This window comes from Eptesicus fuscus, chromosome 11, assembly GCF_027574615.1.
Source record: "Eptesicus fuscus isolate TK198812 chromosome 11, DD_ASM_mEF_20220401, whole genome shotgun sequence".
In the NCBI taxonomy this organism is placed as follows: Eukaryota; Metazoa; Chordata; class Mammalia; order Chiroptera; family Vespertilionidae; genus Eptesicus; species Eptesicus fuscus.
The window spans coordinates 47,786,008-47,807,159 of NC_072483.1; the positions used below are offsets into that span (position 1 = coordinate 47,786,008).

The 21,152-nt window shown below is 43.5% G+C and overlaps 1 protein-coding gene across 1 annotated transcript in view; it reads left to right on the forward strand.

The window, feature by feature from the left end:
* The window catches only part of GAD1 (glutamate decarboxylase 1), a 41,997-nt gene extending 32,531 nt beyond the window's left edge, over window positions 1–9,466 (forward strand). Inside the window, exons 11-16 of the mRNA XM_028141003.2 lie at window positions 11–75; window positions 2,887–2,965; window positions 4,038–4,187; window positions 6,696–6,803; window positions 8,146–8,235; window positions 9,293–9,466. Coding sequence (XP_027996804.2) covers window positions 11–75; window positions 2,887–2,965; window positions 4,038–4,187; window positions 6,696–6,803; window positions 8,146–8,235; window positions 9,293–9,466 — 666 coding nt within the window. The remainder of the gene's footprint in view (window positions 1–10; window positions 76–2,886; window positions 2,966–4,037; window positions 4,188–6,695; window positions 6,804–8,145; window positions 8,236–9,292) is intronic.
* Window positions 9,467–21,152: the final 11,686 nt, after the last annotated feature.

Below are 21,152 nucleotides of genomic sequence, written 5' to 3' on the forward strand. Positions count from 1 at the left end.
GTCCTCACAGGCTGCCTGGGGCGGTGGGCTGCTCATGTCCAGGAAGCACCGTCATAAACTCAGTGGCATAGAAAGGTAAGGGCCAGAGTTGGGGCCTCCTCCCATTCGGGCCATCAAACATGCTATGCCGCTGAGTCTGCTGATGTCCCCGACATCTTATTTCAATCTGACTAAGCTCAGTTTTGCTCAGTAGAGATTTATTGAGCAATGATGGCGTGCCAGGCACTGGGAGATCAGTTATGATTGATTTCTCAGTCAAATGAGTCCTCACCTCAATGAGTTTATAATTTCGAGAGAGAGACAAGTAAACAAATAGTTACAGCCCAAGGTGATACGCACAACAATGAATGTGGTTGCTGGGTGCTCAGGTAGAAGAGACGAGAAACCAAGCAGTGGGGAGATGTGGAGGCGAAATGAGAGTTTACAACGGTGCGTCTCACTTTTCTTCCTCATGAAGCCTGCTGCTGCGGGAAGGGTAGGCCACTTGGCCCATCCAGCGTATTTATGTTCTTGTTCACCGTTCAGGTTTGGTGGGTGTGCTCAGCTGAGTGTGATTTTGACCTGATTCCAATGTATTGATCCCATTGATTCAGCAAATACTTCCTGAGCACTTGTCATGAGCCAGGAAGACATGGATGTGAATCTTTGGTTGCCTGTCTCTAGTCTAGCCATGCACGGCACTTTTCTAAAACATGTGTATCTGCTACGTGTAGGAAACCATGGCAATGTATGGAAGGTGTTGTCAACTGAGAGATGTACCCTCCCGAAGCTTACGTTCCAGTGGGCTGGATGTTCATAAACAAAGAGATACTTCATCTATCTCAGAGGGGGGGGGGGAATAAAACTTAAATAACAGGGAGGGACCAGGCATGCTGTTTGAGGCAGGGTAGTCAGAGGCCTTTCTGAGGAGGTGACATTTCAGCAGATAAAGGGAGACAGGAAGCAAGGGTCCAGAGAAGAGAGGTGAGAAGGGCAGAGGCAAAGGCCTGAGGCAGGAATGTTCGTGGCAAGTTGGAGGACCATCAGAGAGGCCCGTGTGGCTGGAGCAACGTGCCAGGGGAGAGCAGACAAGGCTAGAGCGTGGCCTGGGAGCGGCATCCGGGAACGCGCACCGTGGCTTCTCTCACAGAGGTTTTGTTACCGGTGCTGTGCCTCTTCCCTTCTGGGCCAGTGTCAAGGTGAGTGGGACTGACTCTTTGCGGCATAGTTACCCGCCTCTGTCACTTGGAGGATAATATATTCAATGTAGAAGAACCAGTCCAACTGTACGTTAAGTTTATCCGGCAATTTTTATTTTCCATCCTTGAGGGTAGGAACATTTTGCACTAGCCTTTTTCTTATCTAACATTTTAAAGCATGTATGTCTCCTGAAGGAAATTGAATCCATATCATGTCTTGTTAGTTTCCATTTGTGGCAGCAAAGAGTCATTTACTTCAGACCTTTAGGACACTCAAAACCACTCAATTTAAGGCATTTTATGAGGCCTAAATATAATTTTTAATGACTCAGGGATGAGAGCTATGAGAAAATGGATTAAATCGACTACCTTTAAAATATGGCTCGACTCAAGATGCATTTTAATGAGATCAGCACTTCGTCAACTTCCCTTAGAACTTCTCCTCGGTCTCTTTCTCAAAGGTTTTCTTTCTTACCCACTTAGAGCAGCAGGACCCCAGGCCTTCCTCTCTGATCTTTGAAACACAGCGCACACGCTGTCGTCACACATGTACACTGTTTTCCCTCTAAGGGACCCAGGCAAGATGGAGAGGTTAAAAATTCACAGCAAGTGTTCGCTCTACGGAGAGCGAGTCAGTGCACTTCGGAGCCAAGCGCTCCGTCTGGGGAGAACATCCTTCACATCGGAAAGCACAGAGCCCAGCTGTGGGCCGGGCCATTGGGAAGGAGTCCGTAAACCACCGAAGTGAGTTACCCACGTTGTAGTCACCATACAATATGCTTGGTCGTTTCCGTGATGTCCTAGCTAGTGTGCCGCTCACTAACAGGGTGAGGCGGTTGCTAGGAGACCGTGCTTGTTAAGCTGTCATTGCGGCCTAAACTGGCAATGCCATGTTCATTTAGCATTGACACAAAGCTGCCACAGAGCCAACGTCTAGAGCTGCCTAACGGATCCTTGCTTTTAAGTGTCACTCTACTCACTACCTCGGAAGCAGGTAGGTCGGCATGGCCAGCCCGTTTTATACGTAAGAACCGAAGGCAGCAGCAGCCAGAGCCTGTGGCTGAGAGGGAGGCAGCCGCAGAAGGGGTAGGAGCACTGGCTGTGCAATTCGACTCCCTGGACGTGAGTCTTGGCGCCAACACTCCCAAGCTCTGTGCCTTTGGGCGATGTATGTAACCCATTTGTGCCGTAGTTTCTCCATCTAAAATAGACAGTAGCTCCTACATCGTAGGGTTGTTGTGAGAATTAAGTATTCCAGGCACAGTTATGAGCAATATGTATTTATTAACTCATTTTCTCCTTGATTCAGTTCTGTGACAAATACCCCCTCCCCCCATTTTACAGATGAGGAAACTGAGGCACAGAAGAGTTAGGTAACTTTCCCAAACTAGCAAGTGTCAGAGCCAGGATTCCGATTCGGACAGTTTGGCTCCGAAGTCCGGAGTTTTGAACCATGACACCACACTGGCATAACGCCTGCAAAGCTCCCACAGTAAAAGGACACGCAGCAAGTTCTTCGTAAACGTTGGCCGTTAGGAGCAGCAGCTGTTGAGAAGAGGGAATCTGCCGCTCGGTGCCCTGAGACCGCCTGCAAAACAGTTGTTCACTGGGCGTCGCAAACGCGGGCCGCCTAGGCTGGTGTTTTCCTTAAGAGGATGGGCTCTCGCTGATTCCTGCACCTCCTCAGCGTGTCACATGCTTCTTGCAGGGCCAGCTCGGTGACCTGGAACCCGCACAAGATGATGGGCGTGCTGCTGCAGTGCTCCGCCATTCTCGTCAAGGAGAAGGTCTGTACTCCCCCCAGAGATGAGCTGGTGGCCGGCACACCCTTTATTAAAGTTTAGAAGGCACAAGAAGAGAAAAGCGTGGGGTCTTGACACAGTGCTCGGTGACAAACTCACACAGTGGCTGCCCTGTTAGGACGGCCGTTGCTGTTCCTCCCGGCCTTTACCTGTTAGTCTCCAGCTAACCGCGTGCCTCCTCTAGGCTCTTGCCTTCCGCTGTCCGTCCTTGTTCGGGGCTCAGGGCCCTGTCAGTGACAGAAACTCCAAGGGCATTATTTCATTTCACGTTCCTTCATGTTGACACAAACGAAGGGAGAGCAATTGGAACCTGAGTGAGGGCAACAAAGTGGTCACTGGAGCATTCTTGAGGTTCTTAGCATGAATTTGTGGCCCCAAGAGCTGAGATAAAGATGACCTTGACATATTACAAATGTCAACTCAGAGGAACGAGGACTGTTGACCAAAAGCTTCTGTAAACGAGTCAGTAGCGTATTCCCTTCCAGAAGCATCTAATAACAGCACCCTGCCCTCGAAGGGAAACTTGTGCACACAGGCAACCCAAAGAATCTGTCACCAGCCTGTAGGAGCCAGAACCTGCACGAGCTCTTTACTCCCCTCCTCACCAGAGGGCCTCTAACTGCATAGCAGGTCCTGGAAAAGATCAGAAGACTTTCTAGGGGATGCTTTTGGGGGGGAGGGGGAGTTCTTCTCAACATGAGACTGTCCCACCCACTGCAGGAAGTTTCTATCCCCTGCCCACTGAATGCCATAGCACTCCCCAGACTTTGAAACAACCCCAAACACCCACACATATTTCCAAATGTCCCCAAGAGGGACAGTGGGTCCTTGTGTTGGCATCTGAGACAAAAGATTATTTTCTAATGAGAGTGACAGGGGGAAAGGGGCGAAGGTTTTCCCAAGAGTGGTTTTAGAGAAGAACGTGAGAACAAGTGCAAGAGCTCATAAGACATTAGGAAGGTTGCATGTGACCCCAAGTCCAGCCAGCCCTGCTTCAGAGCCACCACATCTCTGACCTGTGGATACAGATTCATGCCTGTCTTGAATTGCATGATAGGGGATACTCCAAGGATGCAACCAGATGTGTGCCGGCTACCTCTTCCAGCCAGACAAGCAATATGATGTCTCCTATGACACTGGGGACAAGGCAATTCAGTGTGGCCGTCACGTGGACATTTTCAAGTTCTGGCTGATGTGGAAAGCCAAGGTAAGAAAAAGGGAATTCAGGAAACAGAGCAGAAATGTAATTTGCACAGACTGGCAAAAGCGAGGCAAAGTTGTATCACAGATAACTCACTATGTGTTCAATCAATATCTAGATAATTGAGTTAACTGTATTTTCTTTGCAAATGAAGTCACTTTCTTTCTCATGTCAAATTCTCCCTTCCTCCATTCAATCTCCTCAGTTTGAATTAGCATGAAGTTTTTTTTATAACTGTCTCTGATAACAACTAAAAATGATGCCAAGATACAGACTTCGACAGCAATCCTAGAGATGCTGAAGTTATTTAGTGTAGATGTAGAAAGCGATAAAGATAAAATTACTGCATTGATGTGAACAGAACCCTGAATGCCTTTATAAGGCCTCCAATCATGGGGATATATTCAGTGAACGTATCAAAACAAATGAACAAAACAGAACAATTTTGGGTTTTTTATTATGGATTTTCAGAGAGGAAGGGATAGGGAGAGAAGTAGAAACATCAATGATTAGAGAGAATCATTGATTAGCTGCCTCCTGTATGCCCCCGACTGGGGATCAAGCCCGCAACCTGGGTATGTGCCCTTGACGGGAATCAAACCTGGGAACCTTCAGTCTGTAGGCCAACACTCTATCCACTGAGCCAAACCAGCTAGGCCAAAGCAGAACAGTTTTAAGGTCTGTTTAAATATGACTTTCCCATTATTTGTACTTGATACACTATTCTGGAAAATACATACTTTATTCCAAGAAATCCTACTGCTAGACTGAATGCAGGATCTGCACTCATCAGCCATTCAGGTTACATTTCTGTCTATTAAAAAAAAAAAAAAAGCAAACTATTGGAATTTCCCAAAAAAATATGGGTGAGGGGAGAGGATTACCGTTTAACTATTTGTTCAAAGGTGCTTTTATGCAATCAAGTAAAGGCAATTTTTATTTTACATCTGTATACTGTATCTACAATTTTTATTTACCTACTGTAAATTAACTTTACTAATTTCCATGTTTTAAGATTGGGTCTACCTAATGCCAAAACAAGGCTTTCCGGTGAAATATCTACTCACCTATTTCCTCTCTAGGAAGAATTTGACAGATTATTAGTTTTTTCCCCTCATGTAGCCATTGTGTCTTAATCTATAAATAGTCTGAATTTGGTGTCTACCACACTGGAATTATAGGTATTTTAAACATACAAATAGCCATAAGCAACAAGAGAAAGAGCCCTATCATTTAGAAATATAATAACCACCTTGTCTCAGTCATTTGCCTATTTATTTTACCTAAAAATAACTCCTTGAGCCATCTGCTGGAAGTTTGGCTCCTTGTGAATCGGTGGCTGAGGGGGCCCCTGGTGCAGGCTTGCTTCCCCAGTGGAAGGTGGCCTGGCCAGGGTGTACGCCTAGCAGTGACTGCTGCTTTGCCAGTGTTGGACTTCACCCAGGCCCATTAGCAATCCACAAGCCAGCCTGTGCATCTGCTCTTGTTAACACTGACCTACTCAACAGCCTCCACACTGCTGTTATTAATCAGCCATGCTGGCTTTTCAAACTCACGCTCAACCATTTCGTCAATAGTTGGAGCTCTTGCAATCTCAGGGCATGTACTGAGACCAGTGGCCTCCCCATCTGCCTGCCTGCCTGTCAGCACAAAGGATGATTCTGTGCTGTGGAAGGTAGCCTGCCTGGGAGTGTGGGGACGTGTTTGACCAGGACTCACTGCTGGGAGGGTGGGTCTAAAGCAATGGTTCTCAAACTGTGGTCAAGAGCCAGGTACAAAAGAGATGAATTGCTAGAAAAAAACGACATGAAAAACATCCAAGGTACAAACACCAATTTTTAAAATTAGGTTCAGTAGCCGAAACCGGTTTGGCTCAGTGGATAGAGCATCGGCCTGCGGACTGAAAGGTCCCGGGTTCGATTCCAGTCAAGGGCATGTACCTTGGTTGCAGGCACATCCCCAGTAGGGGGTGTGCAGGAGGCGGCTGATCGATGTTTCTCTCCCATCTATGTTTCTAACTCTCTATTCCTCTCCCTTCCTCTCTGTAAAAAATCAATAAAATATATTTTAAAAATAAATAAATAAATAATAAAATTAGGTTCAGTAAACGTTAAACTTATTCTGTCACGTTGCTATAAAAGTTTCTTATTGCAAAATCTCAACTTCTGTACTCATTTTATCATGGGCCGGTTACAGTTTATAAACTGAGTAGCAGTATCATAAAGCAAACCAGAAAAGAGACTTCGGGTCCAGGCTGTGAATAACTAGCAGGAACTAAGAGCCCTGTTGAGAATAACTGCCCGGAGACTAGAGAGCCTTCAGAAGAGAGCAGGCACACTTCGCTTGAGCTGCGAAGAAGCTGTGCACAGTCAGATGCTGCTTCCTGTCCATCTCCGAGAATATTCTTATGTCCATTTCCAGTAGACAAGGACAGCATGGCCTTCTCAAATGCCCACCACCAATGGAAATACAACCTCTCACCAATAAACTCAATTTTTCTTTTTTAAAAAACAGGGAACAGTGGGATTTGAAAACCAGATCAACAAGTGCTTGGAACTGGCTGAATACCTCTATGCCAAAATTAAAAACAGAGACGAATTTGAGATGGTTTTCAGTGGTGAGGTAAGTTGTCATCATGGACTAGATATATAGCATTTCCAGAAACTCTGTCGAGGGAAGCTCCTAAAGCCACATTTTCTAACATTGCTAAAAGCTGTTTCAGAATTTTCATTCTCAGGCACTATTCACTTAATTCTCTCTGTGTCCATGAACTTTTCTTCCAGTAGCATTGGGATGACTTCCCCCCGTCACCTCTTTGCAGACACGAGCTCTTTCCTTGGCAGGTCTGAATCCTTTATCATAAATTACTTCTCAGTTCCAAGAAGCTTACAGGATGGGTATATGCTTGATTCCCAAGGCAGGTTCTTAAGCGAAGTTCTACTTTACAGACATTCATTATGAGGAGAGCAAGGTGCAATCGTGTCTGCCCTGCGTTCATACCTGCATGGTATATAACGAAGTGCTTATACCAGTATTGACTGAGTGCCGCTGTGTGCAAGTTTGGCTCCTCGTGAATTGGTCGCCCCATGCCAGGAGCTGAGTTATATCGCAGTGACCAAAACATATACGGTTGCTGCCCTAATGGAGCTTGCAATTGACTAATGTTTCTATCACTGAATAGGAGCCAGTGTTGAATAAAAGAAAATCCACTCATACCCCAATATAGTATAACACCACCTACATTCAGCTTAGCCAATTTATTAAGCAGTATAGACTAGTAGGAGCATTCTGGAGAATCACCAGATGAGGAAGAAAGAGGCCTGACAGCATGGGGGAGGGGGATCTGAGCAGTTCACATCGACGATACAGTGCTCACGCCCTTCACCCGTGGGACCTCACTCTGATCAGTGACACTGTTTTAAATATTCTGTTAGCAGCTTAAAGACAAATGTGATGTCTCAAAAGCCAGTCAAAGGCAGGCACAATGATGACAAACAGCAACTAGGAAGGAAACTGAAAAACTGTCGCAAGAATACAGAAGAACTGAAAAGCATAGGAGTCTTTAAGGGAGGGACACTAACTGTCACTTCATCACAGTTACCCGTGTCTTACAGGTTAGAACCAGTATTAATGTTCTTTATGATAACCCAGAGTTATCAAGAAAAGATTCAGTATCAGTATAGTAAGCTCCAAAAAACATTCACTTATCAATAAAATAAATTGTGTTTTGAGAATCTCCTAGGCACTGCAAAATGGCAAATGGATAGTACCCTTTTTTAAAACTACCCAACTGTAATTCTTTTCTAACATGTCACTGTTTTTTCCTGTTTTGTTTTCTGGTGGGTTTTCCGGGTCGGGGAGAATTCCACCCAGGGTCCGCAGGGGTTTGGCAGAAGCCTTCTCTCAAGTTCTCACAATTTTCTGTTTTGTTTGTACGTTTGCTTGTTTGTGAAAATCGCTGCAGCCTGAGCACACAAATGTCTGTTTCTGGTACATTCCACAAAGCCTCCGGAGCATGCCCGACAGCCCTGAGCGACGGGAAAGACTCCACAAGGTATGGCTCTCTCCTCGGCCTCATCTCACCCTTTGCATTTCTCTGGTGGGTCGGAATAGCCTTACTCTAATGTGTCTTCTAATGGGGGAGAAATAAAAATCAAAGACTTGGGCTGGTGGGGAGCCATCCTGTTACATTCTCCTTGGGTCTGGGTTGTCCCCTGGCTGTGGTTCAGGTACAACAGGAACCGCCGTACTCCTGTCTGAGGTTGGTGTTCTTCATCGAGAAGGGGCCGTGTGCAGGGCAATTGAATCCCACGCATATTCCTAGGAACTTCCATAATCAACTATGTCTGTTACAGTATCTTCTGCTAAATTCAAGGCTACTCTAATGCTGATTCATTCTGATTGTTGATTCTATATCTAGTTTGCATATTATTGGTACTTGTTGGTATATTTCATTTATATACCAACCATCCAGCCGTTCAACAAATATTCGTCTGTGTGCCAGGCAGAATCTGGGGCTCTGGATTATACAGAAGCCTTAATTTGTGTAGTTGCCCATAAGAGGTCTTTTTGTTTGTTTGTTTTTTATTTTGATTTTATTATCGTTGCTCTATGACTGGCTTTCAAAATTTCTGAGGGAATGTATGACTGGATAGACTCAAATGATCATTAGATCTTAGCCACTGAAGAAACCGAGATATAAAATATTTCTTGCCAAAACCGGTTTGGCTCAGTGGATAGAGCGTCAGCCTGTGGACTAAAAGGTCCCAGGTTCGATTCCCGTCAAGGGCATGTACCTTGGTTGCGGGCACACCCCCAATAGGGGGTGTGCAGAAGGCAGCTGATTGATGTTTCTCTCTCATCAATGTTTCTAACTCTCTATCTCTCTCCCTTCCTCTCTGTGGAAAATCAATAAAATATATTAAATAAATAAATAAAATAAAAATAAGATATATTCTTATATAATAAAATATTTCTTGGTCTTTATGTCAGTGTAAACACAAACGGTGAACAGCAAACTGCTCCTTTAATCCCAACCAAGCAGCTGGTTGCACTGGTGAAAAGAGCGGTGTTAATATCAGCCTTGAGTTCTGTTTTGTTTCCATCACAAGGTGGCTCCCAAAATCAAAGCCCTGATGATGGAGTCTGGCACGACCATGGTTGGCTACCAGCCTCAGGGGGACAAGGCCAACTTCTTCCGGATGGTCATCTCGAACCCGGCCGCCACGCAGTCTGACATCGACTTCCTCATTGAGGAGATAGAGAGACTGGGCCAGGACCTGTAACCGCCCGCAGAACAGGAGGCCGTGGGGATTCCCATTCCCCTCTGGCACGCTAGAGCCTCCTCGGCAAGTTGCTAAAACAATAGCCCATTTCACTGAGGGAAAATATAATATCTTGACTACTGTTAAACCCTTCCTTAAGCTCGTGATAGTTAGCAGGAAATAATGTTCTTTTTAAAAAGTTGCACATTAGGAACACAGTATATATGTACAGTTATATATACCTCTCTCTCTATCTATATATATGTATGTATGTATGTACAGCGAGCGGATGTTAGTAATAGATCACAGCATGTTCCCACTCCAAGACAATTAACTTTACCTGACGGGCCAAACGCTGCAAACCAGCTCGCCCAACAACCCGGGAAAGATGTCCCTCTGGGTGTCGTGTTGTAGGGACCAAGGGAAATCCTGTTAGCAGGAGTTGACCTCGTTGCCATTGTTTTTCCCACCTAAAGTGATGACAGATGAGAAAAAATTACCGCTCGGTGACACGAGCCACACCCTCCCCATTAGTATCTGGTTAAGGAAAACTATTAGCAGAGTCATTGTTACGGGTGCACTGTTGCTGTATTTTTAGGAATTCATTTGTGTAGATTGTGCATATCTCTGTTGTCTGACCTTGGGGCGGAGGAAAAACACATGTAATGATCTAAATGACTGTTTAATTGTAGGTATATGAAATATTTGCTTATTTATATTCAGAGATTTACCATGTTAAAGAGGTGTCTTGTATTTTCTTCCCATTCGTAATGTATCTTATTTATTAATGAATGCAGTACGTTCTGAAAACTGTTTATGGTATTTTCGTGCATTTGTGAGCCAAAGAGAAAAGATTGAAGTTAGTGAGACTTGTACTTATATAAGAGTGCCCTTAAAATAATTTAAGCCTAAGTTTACTGTCTGCAAGAGAATTCTGATACTGTACATAGAGCCGTATATATGGAAATCCCATCACTTAAACAGCATCTGCTCTTCTGTTACCCTGTCTGTCTGGCTGTATGTCAGTGTGCCCAATGCTTTTCTAGTAACTGTTGGATAATAACTAGATCGCCTGTAATTTTGTAGTTGTTCATGACCAATCCCTGTGACTTGCTTAGCTCAAACCTAAGGCAACGTTTCTGAAGACCTTCTGAAGATCTCAGATCACTGGACCAGCCTCACCCTGTTTCTGAGGAAAGGAAATTCACACTGTGCGTTTTAGAGTATGCAAGAAGAATATAAACAAATAAAAATACTCTCCATGGAGAACTGAAACAAAATTTTCTTCCAGTTTGTTTTCATGTAGAAAGAGAGATTTCCAATTATAGTTACTTGAGTCACCACGGCCCATTCACTGTCCACTAGCTGACTTTAGGTGGTACTTGGTGCCCTTATTAAGCTGGGACTCAACCCACTGTCATAGCTCTATTTCTATAAAATCATTATGATAGTAATTTTTTTTTTTTAATTTGCAGCTTAAGCCTGGAGGGGGGAAAAGCCATCTCTTTCTCATTTTCCTATTTGCGTCTTGGAATTCCAATCATTCAGTCACTCGGCAAATGTTTCCTCCTCTGTACCAGCCACTGTTCTAGCACCAATTTCCCTGCCCATGGGATATTATGTCCTTTGGTGTCCTTGAAATCTGAACACCTCTAAGACCATAGAATCGTGCCTTCCTGCTGTTTATGCTTGTACAGTGGTTCCAGTTCACTTCCTCAGGAAATATGTTTTGATACTGGCTCACTTGGAAATAGGGTCCACTTTCTTTTTCTTTTTTTTTAAAAATATATTTTATTGATTTTTTACAGAGAGGAAGAGAGAGGGATAGAGAGTCAGAAACATCGATCAGCTGCCTCCTGCACACCCCCTACCGGGGATGTGTCCACAACCAATGTACATGCCCCTGACCGGAATCGAACCTGGGACCCTTGAGTCCGCAGGCCGACGCTCTATCCACTGAGCCAAACCGGTTTCGGCCCTTTTTCTTTTTTAATATATATTTTTATTGATTTCAGAGAGGAAGGGAGAGAGAGAGATAGAAATATCAATGATGAGAGAGGATCATTGATTGGCTGCCTCCTGCACGCTCCCTACTGGGGCTCGAGTCCAAAACCCTGGGCATGTGCCCTTGACTGGAATGGAACCCAGTACTCTTCAGTCCACAGGCCCATGCTCTATCCTCTGAGCCAAACCAGCTAGGCTAGGGCCCATTATCTGATATTCTATTAAGCTGTAATAAGACTATCTCAGACCTAGCTGGTTTGGCTCAGTGGACAGAGAGTCAGCCTACGGACTGAAGGGTCCCAGGTTTGATTCTGGTCAAGGGCACATTTCCAGGTTGCGGGCTCGAACCCCAGTAGGGGGTGTGCAGGAGGCAGCCGATAAATGATTCTCATCATTGATGTTTCTATTTCTCCCTCTCCTTTCCTCTCTGAAATCAAAAGAAAATAAAAATGCTCATTAAAAAAAAGAAAGTATCTCACTTGTTTGGGAACACAAGGAGATCCCTATTTAGTTCATAGAGGGATTGGATAACAGTCACTTGTAATTAGCATACTGATTGCATATGTAACCATTGTACTAAACAAACTAGCATCTATAGGGAGGCGATCATAAAAAGTCACTTTATTTTTTTCTCACTGTTCCTTCAGATCCCCTCCCTCTGTAGGCTAATTCTTTTCACACCCATATTTGAATTCAGACCAATCTCATAGCTTTTCTGGCTTCTCAGTCACAGGAACAGTCTCATTTTAGCAACTAAATGTCCCACTCAGTGTAGTTAGCAAATCTCCACATTCTTACACAGGATATAGTTTCTCCTCTCCCTCATCCGGGTCTGCTTCCGGCTACAGTCACAAGTGGCAGGGAGAGCAAGGCTGGTGGCTGGGCGGAGTCAGGTTCTTTTTTTTTTTTCATTTTTCAGCTCATCTCTACTCCCTAGCTACTGTATTTCCTTATCCAGGGCCAGGCCTAGCCGGGAAGGGGTTAAAGTAACAAAGGCACAATTTTAGGTAGCTGTTAAATTGTCATCTGGCGTCTGGGCCCATGGTCCATGTTATTTTTATTTTATAGGACAATTTTTTGGGGGGGGATGGGGATTTTTTTATTAAGGTAAAATTAAGATATAGTAAAAATTTACTCATGTGTAGTATGTATAGTGTTCTCTGAGATTTTTTCCCTTTTTATTGAATTTATTGGGGTGACACTGGTTAACAAAATTATACAGGTTTCAGGTGCGCAATTCTACAACACATCATCTGTACACTGTATTGTATGTTCACCACCCCAAGTCAAGCCTCTGTCCATCACCATTTATCCCCTCATACCTCTACCTTTCCTCCCTTCCCCCAGCCCCCCAGCAATTACTGTTCTCCTTGTCCATGAGATATTTTTTCCATGGGACAATTATTTGGGGAAAATGGGAATTTTTTAAAATTAAGATACAATAAAATTTACTCATTTTAGTGTACTGTGTATAGTGTTCTATGAGTTTTGGCAAACCTATTCAGTCACATAACTACCAACACAATCAAGATTTAGAATAGTTCTATCACACCCATAAATCCCCCCACATCTCTTTGTATGTAACACCGCTCCCAGTCCCCAATTCCTGGAAACCTCTGATTTGTTTTCTGCCCCTCGGATTTTGCTTGTCCTACCATGTATGTGAAATCATATCATATGTAGCCTTTGAGTCTAACTTCTTTTACTTAACACAATGCATTTTAAATTCATCACTATTGTTGTCTGTGTCAGTTGGTTATTCCTTGTATTACTGCCCAGTATTCCATTGGTATGGCTGCACCACACTTTGTTTATCCATTCTCTAGAACAGGGAAATTTGGGTTGTTTGTGGGTTTTGGCAAATGAACATTAGTGTGCATATTTTTGTGTGAAGATAGGTTTTCATTCAAGTTGGGTAAATACCTATGTGTAGGATTGCTAAATTGTTTGGTAAGGGTATGTGTATAAGAAACTGTTTTCCCAAGTGGCTGTATCATTTTGCATTCTCACTAGCAATGCGCGTACACATTTTCCAGTTGCTCTGTATTCTTGGTAACAGTTGTGTTGTCATTTTTTTATTTTAGTCATTTGTTTTTGTTATACTTTTATTGAGATATAGTTCACATAGCATATAATCCACCCATTTAAAGTATACAATTTCCTGGCTTGTAGTATATTCACAGAGCTGTACATCTATTACCACAATCAATTGTATTTCATCACCCCAAAAAGAAACCTCAGCCCCTGGCCGGTTTGGCTCAGTATATAGAGCATCAGCCTGCAGACTGAAGGGTCCCGGGTTCGATTCTGGTCAAGGGCACATGCCCCGGTTGCGGCTCCGTCCCCAGTAGAGGGTGTGCAGGAGGCAGCCAATTAATGAGTCTCTCTCATCATTGGTGTTTCTATCTCTCTCCCTTTCCCTTCCTCTCTGAAATCAATAAAAATATATTTTTAAACATTTTAGAATTAATTCATGTTCCACCAAAAAATATCCTATTGGAATTTTTATTGGAATTTCATTAAATCTGTGGGTCAGTTCAAAGAACATCAACATATTTTTAATATTGGATATAGTAACCATAAGCATAAACTCAAATAATTTTGATTCTTTAGTGTTTTCCAAATTGAGAAATATAGCATCAATGGATAATGATAGCTTATTTATTCCTTTCTGTTCCTTATTTTTTTTTTTCTTTTCCTCTATATACTGTACCGGCCAGAATATCAGTACAATGCAGAAATGAAGTGTTGGTCACTCACCCTTTCCTATTCCTGATATTAGAGGAAATACTTTCACTAGTTACCACTTAGTTTTATATTTACTTTAGGATTTTTCATATATTCATTTTATTGGGTTAAAGAAGTTTCTTTCATTCCTAGTTTGCTAAGAGATTCTATAATAAATGAGAATGCTTAATTAATGTGGTATAATTCATAAACTGAGTTTTCCATGTCTTCTTGAGTCCGTTTTATGAATTTGTACATATTTTTAAGTCTTCAGATTTATTGGCATCAAGTTGAACATAATGTCCTCATTTTTAAAATATCTGTTGCATCTGTACTTATATTCTCCATATTTTTTCATAATAGTGGTCATTTGTGTCTTTTTTTATTGAATAATCTTTTTTTTTTAACGCTCACCTGAGGATATGTTTTTATTGACTTGAGGGAGGGAGAGAAGAAAAGAGAGAGAGAGGGACAGGGAGAGAGAGAGGGAGAGGGGAGAAAAACATTGATCGGTTGCCTCCCATACGTGTCCCAACCAGGAATTGAACCTGCAACCTTTCTGTGTATGGGACGATGCTCCAACTGACTAAGCCACCCAGCCAGGGCATTTATTGATTAACCTTAGCAGAGGGTTTGTCAGTTTCATTAAGCTATTCAGAAAATGTTTGCCTTGGTCAATACTCTCAATTGTGATTGCTTTTGCCTCATTAATTTCTGCTTCTACGTTTATTATTTCCTTTCGTCTACCTATTTTTTAGTCTTCTTTTTCTAACTGCTCATTTTTATATGCTTAGGTCATTAATTTTGAGCTTTTCTTCTTTTCTAGAGAAGCATTTAATGATATACTTGAGCTATATACTATAAGTTTTTACACACAATATTTTATTCAGTTCTAAATATGGTAGATTTGTTGATTCTTTTCCTTGTAGCTCAATTATTGCTTTGTTATTGGGAATAAACAAGTTTTAATTACCACATTTTTCTGGTGATTTAAAACTTTATCATTATGTAGTGACTCCCCCCCCCCCCCCCCCGTTTTTTGTTGTTGTTTTTTTTTTTTGCCTTCTTATCTATTTTGTCTGGTATTCATACGATTATGCCACATTTCTTTAGTTTTTGCCTACTATGTAGTTTCTCTTCTTTGAATTATAATATTTCTGAATTCTTGTGTTTTAGGTGTGCCTCATATAGATAGCTGGACTTTATCATCTTTTCCATCTGACCATTTTTGTCTTCTAACTGAAGGATTTCACTTGTGATTACTGATATGTTTGGATTGAACTCTACCATCTTATTTTGATCTATTTGTTCCTTTTTTCTCCTTTCTTGTGAAAGATTTGAATTAATTGAGGGTTGTTTATTGTTGCTGTTATTCTCCAATGTTAACTTAGGAGAGTATAACTACTCGTAACTTATACTCTCAGTCTGTTTTTCATTGCTTAGCCTAAATATATTAGCATGAATACTTTTCCATTTCAAAAGTTAATAATTTTACTCTCCTCATGAATCTTTTTTTTTTTTCTCCTCATGAATCTAATTAGAACCTTAGAATACTCTTATTCTGATCCTCCTCCTCCCAATATATATTCCATGGTTATCCAGTATTTTAGGCCTCTCTTTTTTAACCCTACAATTTTTACATTATTAATCATTTTATGCAAGTGATTTTTGCTCAGATATACCTATGCTGCTTCATTTGTGCATAATTCCTTCTTACATCTCAGACCTTCCATTTGGGTCATTTTCTTTTTCCTTCATCTGCCTGTGTTTGAACTTTTCTTTATTAAAGTTTATTAATAGACCCTCTCTGAGAACTGGCTGGCTAACTTTGATTCCTAGGCATCAATTGTGAGGCTGCTTTGAAAGCACTAGGATTCAGGTGATTTGCTGCCTTGAAGCTGGAAAAGCTAACTATTAGATAAGGCAGACTGTTAAACAGGAAACACTCCAGTCACATCAAGGGGCTCTGCTCCTAGGCATTATGGGAATTCTGTTATCTCTCACAGATAAAGGAAACCTGATGCATGCATTGAATTTACCTGCAAGAATCTTAAAATCCTTTAATCTGACCAAATGATGATGTAAAACAATTTAATAAAGGGGAGCTCACTATATTTAGGGCTCAGAATGGAATTTTTGCCCTAGCCGGTTTGGCTCAGTGGATAAAGCATCGGCCTGTGGACTGAAGGGTCCCAGGTTCGATTCTGGCCAAGGGCACATGCCCAGGTTGCAGGCTTAATCCCCAGAGGGCTGTGCAGGAGGCAGCCGATCAATGATTGTCTCTCACCATTGATGTTTCTATCTCTCTCTCTCCCTACCTCTCCCTTCCTTTCTGAAATCAATAGAAATATATTTTTAAAAAAGAATGAAAATTTTTATAATACAAGGTTGCTTTAATATTCCAATAAAACCACTTCAAAACTCCTCATCCTGATTCCCTCAATCTTCATAATGGACATCTGTGTTTTAGGCCTGCCTAGCACCTATTCTCTCTTCTGATCACACCACTCTAATTTTCCTTAAAGAGATTACCCTTTCCTCATTCTTTCCCAGTGTAATTTGGAAAGATGAACCCATCCTCTGATTCCAGAGATGGTCACCTGACTCAGGTATAGTCAATCAGAGTCTTCCATCCCCTGGGCCATAGGAATAGACTCTTGGCCCTAAACAGGCTGACGAGATTCCTGAGGTGAGGTGATGAAGCCCTAGACAGTAAGGATCCCAAGAGCAAAGCAACGTGTGCGAAGCCTAAGGAACCTTGGCCTTGACACAACAGTTGGAACAGGGGCCCCATCTTGAAAGACTACCAGGGGTCCTCAAACTTTTTAAACAGGGGGCCAGTTCACTGTCCCTCAAACTGTTGGAGGGCCGGACTATAATTTTAAAAAAAAAACTATGAACCAATTCCTATGCACACTGCACATATCTTATTTTGAAGTAAAAAAACAAAACGGCAAAAACACCCGCATGTGGCCCGCGGGCCATAGTTTGAGGACACCTGGACTAGACGATGTTCACCCCAGGATTCTTTATCAGTGGCTGAGCTTGTCTGGAGGGCTATATACTGTAAATAATTAGCACAAATATAGTGACTTAAAGCAACAATTGATTTACTTTCTGACAGTTTGGGAGGCAGAGCTGCATTTCTTCTGGAGGCTCTGAGGGACACTCGGTCTCCTTGCCCTCCCAGTTTCGAGAGGCTCTCTGAATTCCTTGGCTCATGGCTCTACTTCACATCTCCATCTTTGACTCCCCTGCCTCCCTCTTTCCATTGTAAGGACCCTGTGATTACGCTGGGCCCACCTAAGTAATCCAGGATAGTCCCCCCATCTCAAAACCCATGACTTAACCACATCTGCGAACTCTGTGTTAACATGTAACATAGGTCCCAGGGATAAGGACATGGACATCTTTGGGGGCCTGTGGGCAGGATCCACCATGAGTTATAGGTGCCAACGTGGCCTGACAAGAACCGCACCTGAGGAAAAGAGGCGGTTGATGTGGTCCAAGAACAATGAATTGGTGTGAACGGGAATCTGCTAAGTTGAGCAGGGAATGTCTTATTGAGATTCGTTTTTGAAGAGGGAGACCTTGGATTATTCCTAAGAACTAGCACCGGGAATCTGTGAAGAGGGTGTGGTAAGAAGAGAAGTCACCTCACTACAAACTGAAATTGTTAGACCACAAGCTGGCATGACATTGAGTCACATAACAGAGGGGCCTCCACATGGGGGAGTTTGAGGAACAGAGTCCATGGCTCTGTGGAAAGGGCCGTGCCTTCTGGCTGGACCTTACGTTATTGGATTCACTTGGGCTCCAACAAAGACTCTAACGATGATGGCTTCCAAGTGGTTAACTTTTGAGGGCATTTCCCCCACAAAAGTACATTGGAAGGCCTCAGAGGAAGAGAACGGGGTGAAAAGGACAGAGCTCGCCTGCCGCCAGGGCTGCAGATGCCTCTGCTCCAAGGCCCAGACGACGTGGCCCTCGTGCTCCCAGGTCCCTGCAGCAGCGTGAAAGGAGGAACAGCAGGAGGATGTGGCTGCGTGAGCTGTTTCAGGGTCTGCCTGTGCTCCTGGTCCTCCAAGCATGTGTGTGTGTGCGTGTGTGCGTGTGTGTGTGTGTGTGTGTGTGTGTGTGTGTGTGGGGGGTAGGGGCACGTGGCAGGAGAAACTGAAGAGGGTGGAGATGTTCTGTTGGTTCTCAAAATTGGTGCTTAGGATCCAATTCGGGAGACAGAAAGTGGTAAGTGCCTCACATTCTAAAGAGAACTGGCAACCACTGGGTTGCTCACCTTGCTCACAGCTTCCTGGGACGTGGTAGGCCAGGCCTTTCTAACACCAGCCATGGCCTCAGACCAGCGCTCCAACCCCTCTGCCTTCTCAGAAAGGAGGGAAAGGATTATCAGGGGTGTGAGCTGGGGCTCAACACCCTGACGCAGCTAGAGCCGGGAGGCTGAAGGGGAGGAGGCACCCCAGAGGAGGTGCGAGCCCCTCCATTCTGGGCTGAGGGTGGAAGGAAGAGGAACAAGCAGTTCGGGGCCCTTCCTTCCCACTCAGGTCCCTTGCGTCGCAGGCCCGGTGGGATGGGAACCTGAACAGCTTTGAGAAGCTTGGCCAGCTTTTAATAAGCAAGAGGGGCTAGGAAGTTATGGAACCGAAGCTGTTGCAAGGGGTCCCTACATAGCGAGAAAGAGAGGTTCAACTATTGGGACCAGATCCTGGAAGACAACACAGGTTCATGTTTTACCCCACTGAGTCGGGATTGTTCAAAACTGTTCACGGTGAATTTACAATGATGGCAGAGTAAACGCCAAGGAGAAGGGAAGGGAGGGGAGGGGAGGGGAGGGAAGGGGAGGGAAGGGGAGGGGAGGGGAAGAGAATGACACCTGTGGCTAAACTGAGTTGTGGGCCTTAGAGAAATCAGCTGAAAGGAAGGATTGGAATGAGGTGAGGGTTACTGGTGCTCAGTGGGCTCCAATTACGGCCTAATAGAAAGCAAATGAAACTGGGTAGGCAACTTGAGATCAAGCACCAGCCTCTTGCCTTAGTCTCGTTAGGGGAGTCGGAGAGAAGCCAGAATCCTCCCGGGAAGGAGCAGTAGAAAGGTGCCTTGTTTTACTGTAATTTTCAGGGTTGGAGGCGGTGGGGGTGGTGATGGGGGTGGGTGGACTAAACAGAAAAGAAAACGAAATGCAAAAGAACTCCTTTGTGCCTTTCTAACAGGAAAGCTTTTATTCTCTCCTCGGGCTGGTTAGACGCCACCTAGCGGGCAAACAACCGTCCCACACTCAGCCGGCGCCTGTGGCCGACCCAGGTTGGACAGTTCGTCTTTACCTAGCTTCCCCTGCCAAATGCGGGGTGTAAACGGTGTTTTAGCTCCTCGAAGGCTGCTCCCCACATTGCGGGGAGAGGCAGCAGCTCATCCGGGCTGGTGGAAAGTGGCCCAGAAGAGCCAGGGAACCCCGAGAGCTGGCGCAAAGGGCCGGAGTCTGGGAGCAGAGGCAGAACACAGGCCGGGCGCACAGCTAGCTGCGGTCAGCCACAAGCCAGGAGGGGCTGGATCCGGGGCGCCCGACCAAGCAGGTTGGGACGCACGGGTGCTCCAGACAGAGGTCTGGCATTTAGAAGGTCATGGTGATTCAAACAGTGGCACTCGCCAGCAGAAATGCAGTGCTGAGATTCATTGTAGGCAGGGACCGCCTGTCCTCTGACCCACTTTGAAGGGATCTGGGCCCACAGGAATCTGGGAATAAGGAACACTTCAGCCAGTCTGAATTGAGTTTTGTTTTATTGAGGTATAATTGACATATAACATTATATTCATTTCAGGTGTACAATACGATCCAACAACATTTTATATATTGCAAAATAGTACGTCTAGTTAACATAGTTTTTCCTTGTGATGAGAGCTTTTAAGATCTTCTCTCTGCAACTTCCAAATATATTAATATAAGGTATTGTTAACTAGGTAGTCGCCATGCTGTACCATTATCATTTTATAACTGGAAGTTTATACCTTTTGACTCACATTTACCATTTTGCCCACCTCCTCTCCCAACTCTGGCAACCGCCTAATCTGTTCTCTGTATCTATGAGCTTGGGGTTTTGTTTTTGTTTTTAGAGTCCACATATAAGTAGTATCATGCAGAATTTGCTTTCTCTGTCTGGTTTATTTCACCTAGCATAATATCCTTAAGGTCCACTCATGTTATCCCAAATGGCAAAATTTCCTTCTTCTTTTATGGCTGTGTGTGTGTGTGTGTGTGTGTGTGTAATATAAGTAAAAAATCATATATATATATAATCTTACATTTTCTTCACCCATTTATTCATCAGTGGACACTTAGGTTGCTTCCATATCTTGGCTATTGTAAATAGTGCTGCAGTGAATATGGGGGTGCATATATCTTTTCAAATTAGTGTTTTCATTTTCTTTGGATAGTTGCCCAAAAGTGGAATTGCTGGATCATGTGGTAGTTTTATTTTTAATTTTTTGAGGAACCTTTATACTGCTGTCTATAGTGGCTGCACCAGTTTACATTCCTACTAACAGTGCACAGGGTTCCCTTTTCCCCACAGCCTCATCAACACTTGCTATTGCTTGTCTTTTTGATGATAACCATTCTAACAGATGTGGGATGATATTTCATTGCATTTTTTATTTGCTTTTTCCTGGTAATTAGTGATGTTGAGCATCTTTTCATGTACCTGTTGGCCATTTGTATGTCTTCTTTGGAAAAATGTCTGTTCAGATCCTGTCCATTTTTAATTGGATTTTTGGGATTTTTTTTCTTACTTTTGTATGAGTTCTTTATATGTTTTAAATATTAACCCCTTATCAGATATATGATTTGCAACTATTTTCTGTCATTCAGGAGGTTGCCTTTTCATTTTGTTGGTGGTTTCCTATGCTGTGCAGAAGCTTTTTTGTTTGACCTGGTCCACTTGTTTGTTTTTGCTGCCTCTGCTTTTGG